Here is a 12,750-nt window from a genome sequence, read left to right as displayed (position 1 = left end):
AAGCCCTAAATAGACATTTCTCCAAAGAAGACATAGAGATGGCCAACCGATGCATGAAAACATGCTTAACATCACTAATTATTAGAGAAATGCAAGTCAAAGCTACAATGAGGTATCACCTCACACCCAATTTAAATTTCACCAAAACTCCACCCTTCCCCCCAAATCCTATTACTGGATCTTTTCTTTCCATTGAAGAAATGCTGTATACTCCCTCTGGTGTGTAGCCCCCTTGCTGCATAAACTGACTTTGCTGGGCTGCAGTCTTGTTCCTGGTGGTCTTAGTTGATCGGGATTAAAATAATGGGATAAATACAAGACCAAGAAATTACTGAAGAGGAAGGGCTGGCTAACTAAGCTTGCAAGCTCCAAAAGCACCTTTTTCTTCTGAAACCCTTAGATGTGAGAATGACTCTCCAATGACATTTGTGTAAGTGTTCCATAACGACCTTGCTTTGTGTGTCAACTTGTAAATCTTGAACTAGGGGAGTGTATTCTCTGATTATTAATGAATGTCCTGTGCAGGAAAGGGTTAACTCAGCAGGCTTGGGTTGCTCAGACCCTGCATATTCCAAGGAGAAACCTGTGTCCAGGACTGGCCCTTGACTAAGCCTGGAGATAATTAACCTCAGAGCCCCTGGAATACTCTGCTGATGAGAGTTATTCTATGCTGGAGATCTTGGGTTGCTCTGTATCCTTTTGACAATCTAGTCTAGGCCAACAATGCGATTTATATGAATGCCTGTTTTTGCATGCCTTAAGTCATAGTTTGACCTCTGGAGTGCTAGAGGCTGAATAGCTAATGTGGGAGATGCATGTCTGCATGATTGAACCCCAATAAATCCCTTGGAAATCAAAGCTGGAGTGAGCTTCTCTGGTTGGCAATACTAGGCTTATCTATAACATTGCTGGCTTAATCAAATGTAGCCCTGTGTCACTCTACTGGGCCCTAGGGGACACCTGGAGGCTGATTTGGCTTGGTGTCTCCTGGACTTTGTCACATGTGCTTTTCCCTTTACTGACGCTAATCTGTAGCCTTTCACTGTAATAAATCATAACCACGAGCACAGCAGCTTTTCTGAGTTTTCCAGGTCCTTCCAGTGGATCATCAGGTCTTGGGGACCCCCTAACACAGAATCCACTGCGAGCCATCCTGCAGTCAGGCTCAGGGAGAGAAGGGTTTGCCGCATGCCTGGGGCCCACCTGTATATTCCCCACTCCCGCCTGGGCGTCTGCAGAGACCTTCCTAGCCCTCACACGCGCTTACCTTTCCCGCAGGTTGTCGAGCACTCTGTGGTCCCCAGCTGCTTCCAGTTGTGATCCCGGCTCGGCCGAGGGGGCTGTGGAGCTGGTGGCACCACACTGTCAGGCCGGTGGAGAGAGAATCTGTCCGGCTGCCTGACCGGGAAGGTCTGTGCTGATTCCAACGTGAACATTTCAGGTGCCCCGCCGCGCTCGTCTGCCTTCTCCTGGTCCCCCTCTTTCTCTTTTCCCTCCTGCTGGCTCCTCCCTTCTGGTACCAGCTGGCCATTGAAGGGCTCCCCTGGGAGAGGCAAGTGCACACACCACAGAAGATGGGTTTGTATGGTGAGTTGTCAAAAGGAAATGATTCAGCATTAGAAATCAGGTAGCGTGAGATCATTTCTAACTCGAAGCACATGTATCTAAAATAAGTAGATGTTAATTTCCCTAATATTAAAATATTATTAAAAATGAATGAGAAAAAGATGAACATCACAGAAGGGAAAGTGAGCAAGGACCTGGGAGAGGCAATTTCTTTTCTTTTCATGCGAAAAGAACTACACACAACCAAAAGTCATACAATAGTGCTCAGCTTCATCCTAATTAAAGAACTACATGAGAAAGCAACAACAGCAATTCTATTTATCTTAACGACTGCAAGGAGATCCAACCAGCCCATTCTAAAGGAGATCAGCCCTGGGTGTTCTTTGGAAGGAATGATGCTAAAGTTGAAACTCCAGTACTTTGGCCACCTGATTCGAAGAGTTGATTCATTGGAAAAGACTCTGATGTTGGGAGGGATTGGAGGCAGGAGAAGGGGATGACAGAGGATGAGATGGCTGGATGGCATCACCGACTCGATGGATGTGAGTTTGAGTGAACTCCAGGAGATGGTGATGGACAGGGAGGCCTGGCGTGCTGTGATTCATGGGGTTGCAAAGAGTCGGACATGACTGAGCGACTGAACTGAACTGAACTGAACTGAACAATAAAGATGAGAAACTCTGGAAACCTTTAATCCCTAAACCCCTCATTGAAGGTGCTGTAAAACACACTTTCTCACACTGGGTGAGCCTGCGAATAGATGCAAAGCTTTGGAGGGCAACTTGGCAAGATCGCTCTGCATTTTAAATGCACATATCTCTTGACCTAGCCGTTCAAGTTCTAGGACAATTGTCATGCAAATATTCCCATTCTTTTACATAAAGCTGTATGTACAAGTACGGCTACTAATTTGAAACAGCAAAACAGTAGAATGAATTTAAATGTCCACCAGTGCGTGCATGTGTGCTGAGTTGCTTCAGTTGTGTCCAATTCTTTTCAAATCTCTTGTAGCCCACCTGGAGCCTCTGTCCTTGGGATTCTCCAGGCGAGAATCTGGAGTGAGTTGCCAGGCTATCCTCCAGGGAATCTTCCTGACTCAGTGGTACTAGTTAAAAGAAATTATACTACAGCCATGAATGAAATACTATGTAATTTTTAAGAAAAGAATGAAGCAAATACACGTCATGACTGACAGGCTGTTTGGTGAAAGAAAAAAGCATGACAGAATTCAGTTTGTATACGCATACGCAGATGTGGCAGGACACTTTTTGAGAGATTAATTTGTGTCTCTGTTCCTCCTCCTCCTCTCCTAGTCCAAGTGGCTAAATTCTTGGATTTTCTTGCCTGAGATTTTTGTAGAAGAGAAGGCAAAAGCTACCAGAAGTCAACAGCTCTTCTTTCCCATAGCAAAAACGTGAGTTCCCAGTAAGGATAGCAGGGCCCAGAGGAGCTGGCCCAGGGGAAGGAGGAGAAAAAACTGGAGAGCACTTTCTAAGAGAGAGAGAGATGGAGAAGCAGGCCTCTGAGGTCTTGTGTTTCCTGGGCACCACAGACCTGCCAGGCAGGAAACGTTCCTCATATCTAGGATGTGTGGGGGAGCCTCCAGATTGATTAGGATGGAATTTTCTACCAGTTTCAAGGAAGTTTCTCAGGTTAGTCTTATGTTGACTTTTAGAAAAGACTAGCATGTGATGTTCCTGGTAGACTTGGATTGTAGACAAAGATTCAAATCGGCTTGAACACGTTTGCACATGCACAGAGAGGGCTGGACAGAGTCCCTCCAAATTGTTAAGAGAGATTGCCTCTGGGAAGCTGGGTGAGGTATGAGGTTGGGAATACTGCTTTTTTTTTTTAAAATAAATAGATTATATATATATATATAAATATATACCTATATGTGTGAATATATATATTCACACATATAGGTATATATGCCCAACTATATACCTATAGTTGCCATGCCCTCCTCCAGGGATCTTCCCAACCTAGGAAGACACGGGTTTGACCCCTGGGTTGGGAAGAATCCCCATGGACAGAGCAGCCTGGCTGGCTACAGTCCATGGGGCTGCAAAGAGTTGGACATGACTGAGCACACACGCATCGTACACATATAGAACCTGCCTGCCAATGGAGGAGACATAGGAGACACGAATTCAACCCCTGGGTTGGGAAGATCCCTGGAGGAAGGCATGGCAGCCCACTCCACTATTCTTGCCTGGAGAATCCCATGGACAGAGGAGCCTGGCACGCTGCAGTCCATAGGGTTGCAAAGAGTTGGACATGGTGACTAGGCACAGCGTGGCAAGCAGTTTTAGGTTTACAGCAAAACTGAGTGGGAAGCGCAGAGAGTTCGCTTCTTTCTCCTGCCCCCACACATGCACGGCCTCCCCCATCAACATCCCACATCAGAGTGGTACATTTGTTAAAACTGATGAAACTACACTTGACATATCTGAAGTCCACAGATTACATTAGGGTTCACTCTTGGTGTTTTACATTTTGTGGGTTTTGACAAATGTGTGACATCTGTCAACATTTGCAGTATCACACAGAACAGTTTTGCTGCCCTAAAATCCTCTGTGCTCTGCCTATTCCTCCCTCCGTCCCTTGTAATCCCTGGACACCACTGATCTGTTCACTGTCTCCATAGTTGTATCTTTTGCAGACAGTCATACATACTTGGAACCATATAGTACGCAGACTTTTCAGACTGGCTTTTTTCACTTAGTAATCTGCAGCTAAGGTTCATACATGTCTTTTCCTGGCTTGATAGCTCATTTCTTTCTAGCACTGGATAATATTCCATTGTCTGGACGTGTCACAGTCCTTTTATCCAAATTCACTTACTGAAAGACATCTTGGTTGCTTTCAAGTTTTGGCAACTGTGGAGCAGTTGCATTTTACTTTACATATTTCCATTTTGATTGAATAGTGTTCAAGCATTCATTAGTTTAATATCAAATAAGGTGGCAAATTCTAGGGTTACTATAAAATGCAGTTAAAACTTAGAGCTTTCTCTCCTCTTTCATCAGCACTTTCTTATTTAGTTGACAGAATACTTCATGGTTTGAAATACTATAGGCAAATTAAACTAATAGAATCAAGACCAGTATATTGGTATAAATAAGAGTGTCCAAATGTTATCAGATAAAATCTTTTAAGATCTTTTATGTGTCTTATATGCCCTAGGCACTGTGCTAGGATGGATATCTCATTCATTCAATACCTTTCCCCTCTGAAATAAAGCCTTTGAATGTACATTTTCTTCCTTTCTATTCTGTAGATTGTGAATGTGTTCAGAGAAGTTACTCTCTTGCATGAACATGCACAGCAAAAAAGTAGAGTTGAATTCAAGCTCTGACCTCCTGTCTCTGTTGATATGGAGGATGAAGCCTGGTCCAGCTTGCCTCTCCTCATCAGTGTTTTATGGCTGAGCCCTTCTGGCCTGCTCTGTCCCAGGCAGCTGATCCCAGGACCACATGCTACCCATAAACTGAGACCCATTAGGCTTGCTATCAATCACCATCATCCTATATGATTTCAAATAGTCTATCCAATTGCCCCTATAAGTCAGAATCAGTAATCTCAATATTTTGCCATCTGAACTTGGTTTCTCAGGCTGTATATTGCTCCTGGAAATGGCTTAAAAATTCTTACAGGCTGAGTGTGCTGACTTGGAGTTTGGACAACACACGTACCCCACATGCCAGGCAAACACCAGGCTGTTGTCTCCAGGAAGCCCAGGTGACTTCTCCTTCATCTGGGACAGATGACCTGGTTATCCAATCAGCAGCCCAGGGAAGGATGGATGTATGGGGTCTCATGTCTGTCCCCTCACTTGCTAGGACAGACGTTGGACCAGGTCACCTCTAGGCAGTATAACAAGCACAGGGGCTAGTGACCCAGGCTGGCCTGAGGTCCAGGATGTAACTCAGTCTCTCTAAGCTTCTATTTCCTTACTCTTAAAATGGGGCTAATAATAGTTCCTTCCTCCGAGTATACTTGTGAGAATTGACGAGTTAGTCTATATGAAGGGCTCAGCAGTGTCTGGCACATAGTGAGGACTCAGTCTGTGTGAGCAATTATTATGAATATTTCTGCGGACCTTTCTGTTTGAAAGATAGAAAAGACAGTCTCCATTTGGGTGGCAGGCTCCATCACCATTTGGTGAAGAAGTATCAGCCAGGGGCTGTGACTCGTCCAGCAGCAGCCAAGCAGAGCTGCCAGCTCTGTCTCTCAGCAGAGCCCACTGGGAAGAGGTCAACTGTTAGATGCGAACCCATGATGCTTTTCTTTTAGGTCAAAGCTGTGTCAGTGGAAGCAGCAGGGGACCAAGAGAAAAGCCATGTGGTAGATAGAACAATGGCCCTCTGAAGGTGTCTGGGTCCTAATCCCTGGAACTGGGATGTGTTTGTTTAATGTGGCAAAAGGGATTTTGCAGATATAATTAAGCCATCCTGGGTTTTGAGATGGAGAGATTTATCTGGCTGAGCTCAATGTAACCAGAAGGGTCCTTAATAAGAAAGAGGCAGGAGGGTGAGAGAGAAGGAGATGTGACGGCAGAAGACGGTCAGAGGCAGAGAGAGATCTAAAGGTGTTACTTGGCTGGCTCTGAAGCTGGAAGAAGGGGCCACGAACCAAGGAATGAAAGTGGCCTCTTGAATTTGAAAAAGGCAAGGAGATCAATTCTTTCTCAGAGCTTGCAGAGGCTGCATTGCTCACCAACACCTTGATTTCTGCCCAGCAAAACCCATTTTGGACTTTTGACCTCTAGAACTATAGGATAGTAAATTTGTTATTGTTTTATGCTCCTCAGTCTGAGGTCACTTGTTGCAGCAGCAATAGGAAACTAATACATAAGACAATTCAAGATGTTGAACTGAAAGGCAGGCTGAGAATGTTCACTTTGGTTTTTTTTCACTTTTAAAAAAATTTAATTAATTTTATTTCTGGCTGTACTCGGTCTTTGTTGCTGTGCGGGCTCCTCTCCAGCTGCAGCGTGCGGGCTTCCCAATGCGATAGCTTCTCTTGTTGTGGTTCTTGGGCTTTACAACACAGGCTCAGCAGTTGTGGTGCATGGGCTCCGTTGCTCCGTGACATGTGGGATCTTCCTGGATCAGGGATCAGACTGCAGTGGCAGGTGGATTCTTATCTACCTACCACCAGGGAAGCTCTGTTCACTTCACGTTTAAATCAAGTGAATGAAACACTCTCAGAGAAAGTTCAGGCGAATACTGAAGCATCCTCTGATACATCGACTCTGAAGTATGTGTCCATGAATTTGCGCTGTGTTAACTAAGAGACAGAGGGCAGATATACAAGAAGAAGAGAGAAAGGGCTTTAAAAGGAAATGATCTGGGATGATTGGCAGCAAAACGAGAAGTTTTACCTGGTCTCCTGTGAAGTGGCACCTGTGGGCTGATGGCGTTGTTCCCCATGATCACGTACTCATAGTGGACTCCGGGGTTAGGCTGCTGGTGTATCATCTGACAACACAGAGGTCAGCGTCACTGCACAAGCACAGCCCTTTCCGGCTGACGCTGGGCTCAGTGGTGTGAGCGGCATTGACTATAAATGAGTGGATTGATTTACATCTAATAATAATAGTGAGCCAGTGACAGACTAAATGAAAGCTATTTTCAGATGGCTTTTTGCCATTTGCTTTTGAAGAATGAGGAACATAGTCTTTGAGAGATTCGGAAGAAAACTAGGCTGAAAGTCAAGATTTTATAAGTTCCAAATGGAAAGATGGGAGCAACGGAAGCGACCCTTTCTGTTGGCTCCCCACCATCTTCTCCATGACTTAGATTTTGGGCACAGATCTCAGAATGTCCAAGAGACTCTTAGGTTTACACCACAGAGACACCGTTTGAACACTAGGTGGCGAGACAGAGTCACGAAGGAAGGGCCAGACTTCCGGCAGTGCCAGCAGGAGCCCTTCTAGGTTCCTCTGAAGTCCTCTGCCCGGTCTGTGAGCCTGGCTCAGGAAGGTCTGCCCCAACCCTCTCCCTTATTGACTCTCTGAGTCCCATCCCCTCTCATCCATGCAAAGCTCCAGAATCACAAAGAGGTGGGGTGAGAAATACAGGTACCGAATAAGGGAAGTGTCTCCTGGGTCCTATTCTCTCAGAAACGCATGATAAAAGCTGCATAGGGCCGTGGAAGTCACCCACAGCACTGTCTGGGACAAGAATACAAAACAAGCCAGCACACAGTGCCAGACTAATTCCCTCCCTATTGGCTTTGGAGCACAAAATCCTTTGGGCTAAATAAAGCAGTTGAACAGGAATCTGAAGTGAAAATATGAGCCAGGCAAGGAGACAGGGTCATGTTTTGATGTTTCCATCTCTACTGCTTTATAAAGGGGTTCTCCTGTTGACCAGCCGTGTCACCTGGAGCAAGTCCCTCAATCTCATAGCCTCTGATTTCTTCATCTGGAGAGGCAGGAGGTTAGAATCACAGCTGATCTCTGAGGTCCTGTTAGCTAGAGGCGTTCTCTGAGTCACTCCTGCAAGGGTGGGTCCTGTTCGGTCCATGAGGGTATCTGCTCCATCCATATATGCCATCAGCCCTCACCCCTTCCCTACGTGTGAAAAGGGGCTTCCTGTCTATAAATCATCCAGGGGAAGGCAGACTTAAGAACCCTGGGGCCCCTCAGATCTAGGAACCATGTGGGGAGCAGAGAATCCCTGAGGGACATGGTGGCATGACCACGGGTTCCCACGATCCAGTCCTAGTTCCCTCACTTCTCTTTTCACACAATCGGACACTCCTCCTGGGCCTGGAAATCCTTCCCCACTCTTCTGTGCAAATGTTCTGCCAGTACAAACCTTGTCCCGTTGATGAAATTATTATTGGCCACCACATCCCAGACCACCCACAGTGGGCCTTTAACAACCTGAGTTTTTACCCCTGATGCCATTTGAAACTTACCCAGAGTCCAACAACCACTGGACAGTCTATTAAAAATAGACTCAGTCTATTCAGAATGAGTTATAACAAGGCTTTCTTTGTTGTTTCTAGTCCATGAGTCACTAGGCCCAAAGGGAATGAACATGTAACTGTATAGTTGGACAAGTAATATTTATGAAACTCAAACTCAGCAAATATCAGGTACACCAGTGTGACTCTGGAGATGGTGAGAGAATATATATTGATGGGTGAGCTCATTCCTTTTTATCAAAACTTTGATTTTGAGATTTTATTTCTGGTCCTCTTTTATTTCCTGATCTTTTTTAAGAAGCTTGGATTCTAGTGGTTTCATATAAAAATAAAGCCCATTTTTTAACTCTGGGGCAACTTAATACTTTTAGTTTCTTGTAAAAGAAATCAAAGTGCTGTCTTCTGGGAAGCAGGGAACTTCTAGTAAATCTCTGTATTGTTACTCCAAGCTTTACTGTGTCATGCGGAGGACTCTGGAGTTCTTGTTTCTTCACTTGCTTTAATCGAATTTGAAGAGGGCTGGGAACTGTGAGTGGTCTTGTCTTGCTTTAGGCATTTGCTTTCTTTTGCCATAAAAAGAAAACACACCAAATTAGTATAGGAGGAAAGTGCCTGGAGGAGATCCAGTGCTCATGAAATAAAGGATATGTTTTGCCTCTGATTTGATTCAACAAGTAAAATTGGTTTTACTGGGTCAGTAAATGCTGAGGCATCTGGGAGAGTTTATGGTTTCTATGAGCTAGGTACATTTGGAGGTGAGTGGCAAAGATGAGCGCCAAGCATGTAAGGGCACCCCAAAAGGCGCCACTCAAATGATCTTATTGAGCAGGGGCAACATTTGTTGTTTAATTTTTCTAAGTGTGGTCCTGAGAAGCAAGAAGACACAAAGGCAATAGTTCAAACTCACATAAACATCCAAGATCTCATTAGTGGGACCTTCGGCCAAAAAGGACTCTCCAGCAGTGCTCGAAATCTCATTTGGACGCTTGTATGTGAACATGGTCCCTCCGCCCTCGTATTTTCCAGGCCGGTCAATTGCCCAGTTCCCATTGATGATGGAGCGGCCAGAACGACTTCGCAAGGCTGTTGAGAAAAATGAGACAGTCCTCAGGTGAGCCCAGGTGTGTGCAAGAAACTGACTGAGCCCTGGTTGCTGGCTTATTCATTCATCAAGCTTGTTGCTTCAACCACTATGTGCGGGGCACTGGCCTAGGCCTTGGGGCAGGATGAGGCGTCTAGATCACATCCCTTTGGGCCTCATCACTCCTTCAACTGACTTTAACCCCTTCTACCTCTTGGACTTAATCTAGAAAGGAAGGGTGGGAGAGGTTAGGAGAGAAGGACGTGGAACATGCGACAAAGGAGAAACTCAGAAGTGGAAGACAAAAGGAAGGGGGAACAGAAACAGTATTCTATCCCATTATCTAAAGGTGAGAGGTTGCACACTGGCAGCTCATCAGCTGATTTTGGCTCACAAATGAGCTTAATTTGACCATTGTAGTGTTTTTATTTTTAAAAAATTGAACCCAAATTTAAGAACTGGGAGATTTCACATAAAAGGTTTAGAGCTCTAGCTTCTCTTGTAAAACAAGACAAGAGCTCCACGTTCTGTCATGGCAGCAGTCATGGAGCTGGGAGCAATCATGGGGCGGGGAGGACCACCTCTGTTAGGGCCTGCATGCTCTGACTGCCCTACTCCCCACCGCTCCTTAATACTCCCCAACACTGAAGCGAAGTCTCAGTTTATTACCCGTTGACTCATGAATATAGATTATGCATCATGCTTGAATTATTTTTTCTTACTGAATAGAATTTTTCTTACAGTTCTTCCTACCTGTATGTCTACTAAAAGTGGCAAAGCTAAAGCTGGGCTAGGAGGGTCATGTGATTTTCTCCTACTTGGTCACCTCCATTCATGTATATCCCCTGACTTCTGTGGCCTTCTAAGGATGGACGCTGTGAACCACTCCCACATACACTGTCAGAATGGATCTTCACAACACTGCTAAGCAGATGTGCAGCTTCATTGTTCAGAGCATGTCTGAGGGGGAACTTGCTCAAGTTCAGAGATGGGTGACAGAACTCTGACTTGGAGTCCACACTCAGGAGGGAGGTAATAAAGGAGAAGAGGGGCAAAGAGCAAGATTCTGTGGTTACTGAGAGAAGAAAGGACGCATATTCCCCCCTCACACATTTGGTACCTGGATACCACCCTGCTCCCCCAGGCCAAAGGAAAATTGGATTTAAAGGAGACCCTATTCTTCTTTTTTAAAAATATTTATTTACTTTTTTGACTGTTGGGTCTTAGCTGTGGCACACAAGATCTTCTGTTGTGGCACGTGGCTCAGCTGACCCATGAAATGTGGGATCTTTAGTTCCCTGCCCAGGGACCAAACCCACGTCCCCTGCATTGCAAGGCAGATTCTTATACACTGAAACACAGGGGAAGCCCCAAAAGAGATCTTGCTCTAAGCGACATGGTCAACAGTAGGCCTGTGGTGGCTCTGGTCCTGTGTACTTTCAATTTACAGTTACTAAACTTAATATTTTTTACAATGTATTATGAAAAAATTTACACATGAACAAAAGGAGTGAGAAAGGTATCATAAGCCTCCACATACCCATCCCATCACCCTGCCATAGCTTGTTTTGCTTTGCCAATTCCAGACATTATCTTGACAATTTTCAGTGGTGGTGGTGGTTTAGTCACTAAGTTGCGTCTGACTCTTGCGACCCCATGGACTGTAGCCTGCCAGGCTCTTCTGTCCATGGGATTCTCCAGGCAAGAATACTGGAGAGGGGGTTGCCATTTCCTTCTCCAGAGACATTTTTTAGTAGATCTCGCTAAAGTATAAAGATTCTTTGTTTCTTAAGGCCAGTTGTAGCAGTGTTTTCTACAATGGGCCTTCCCAGGCCTGCAGAGTCAGAAGCTGCTTGCAGGAGTGGAAGAACCCCCAAGGCTGAGGTGACCCGTGCCCCGCACCCCCCAAAGATGCTATCCCTGGCTGGTCATTGCCATGGTTCCTGGGAGACCACAGTTGTGGAACATCAAATGCCAAGTTAGAAAATCACTTCAGCTTACTGATTGGCAAGGAAGAGTCAAGAGCTGAGACTGAGGATGAATAGGTTTGGGCTATTTTCTCTCAAAACCATAGTTCTTGAGAGTGGTCCATATAGGGTCACTGTGTTCTCATTTCCCATTCACTTCTCAGTCATCTCCAATCTGGCTCTTGTTCCCATTATTTCACTGAAACAATTCAAATGAATGTCATCAGGACCTCCACGTTGTCAAATCCAATGGGCATTTTCAGCCTTCCTCTTATTGGACGTCTTGGCAGCATTTGGCACTACCAGCTGCTCCCTCCTATTTGAAGCCTTCTTTCACTGGTTTCTGGGACACCTCACTCAACTGGCTTTCCTCCTGCTATTGGGCTGTGCATCTGTTCTTTCTTTTTTCTCATCTGTTTCTACTTGGCCATTAAATGTTAGTGTTCCTTAAGGCTTCAGAGTAGACCTGGTTTGGGTGTTGTACTCCCTTCATGGGCCATTGCATCTATGCCCATGGCTTCAATTACTATATTCCAGCGACTTTGATATTTATGTCTCCAATTCAGCATTTTCCTCTGGTCCTAAGCTTGTGAGATTTTAGTTCCCTGATCAGGGATCAAACCTAGGCCCTCAGCAATGAGAGTGTGGAGTCCTAACTGCTGGACCTCCAGGGAATTCCCTAGTCCCAGACTTGTATATCTAATCACCTACTTGACAACATCCCTCAGATGTGTAGGTCTGAACTCATTCTTGACCTCTTCCAGTATTTCTTTTTTAACTGAAGTATAGTTGATTTACAATATTAGGTTAATTTCAGGTTTTACTGCATAATGATTCAGTATTTTTACAGAATATACTCCCTTTCCACTTCCCCTTGGTAACCACTAGTTTGTTTTCTATATCTGTGGGTCCATTTTTGTTTTGCACATGCATTCATTTATATTATTTGTTAGACTCCACATATAAGTGATATCATATAGTGTTTTTCTCTGTCTGACTTATTTCACTAAACCTAATATTCTCTATTAGGTCCATTCACATTGCTGCAAATGGAAGAATTTCATTCTTTTTATGGCTAAGTAACCTTCCTTGGTGACTCAGTGGTAAAGAATCTGCCTGCCAATGCAAGAGATGCAGGTTTGATCCCTGGGTCAGGAAGATCCCCTGGAGAAGGAAATGGCAACCCACTCCAGT

The 12,750-nt window shown here is 44.9% G+C and overlaps 1 protein-coding gene across 2 annotated transcripts in view; it reads right to left on the bottom strand.

Annotated features, from left to right (window-relative positions):
• THSD4 (thrombospondin type 1 domain containing 4) overlaps positions 1-12,750 on the bottom strand; it is a 669,170-nt gene that overhangs the window by 26,024 nt on the left and 630,396 nt on the right. For both annotated transcript variants that reach the window (XM_055536867.1, XM_055536866.1), the window contains 3 exons: positions 9,416-9,591; positions 6,956-7,052; positions 1,268-1,543 (listed from right to left, as the gene is read on the bottom strand). In XM_055536867.1, the coding sequence (XP_055392842.1) occupies positions 1,268-1,543; positions 6,956-7,052; positions 9,416-9,591 (549 nt within the window). The remainder of the gene's footprint in view (positions 1-1,267; positions 1,544-6,955; positions 7,053-9,415; positions 9,592-12,750) is intronic.

This window comes from Bubalus kerabau, chromosome 10 (genome assembly GCF_029407905.1).
Source record: "Bubalus kerabau isolate K-KA32 ecotype Philippines breed swamp buffalo chromosome 10, PCC_UOA_SB_1v2, whole genome shotgun sequence".
In the NCBI taxonomy this organism is placed as follows: domain Eukaryota; kingdom Metazoa; phylum Chordata; class Mammalia; order Artiodactyla; family Bovidae; genus Bubalus; species Bubalus kerabau.
The sequence above is the reverse complement of the archived record's forward strand: the minus strand, read 5'-3'. Positions and strand labels throughout refer to the sequence as shown.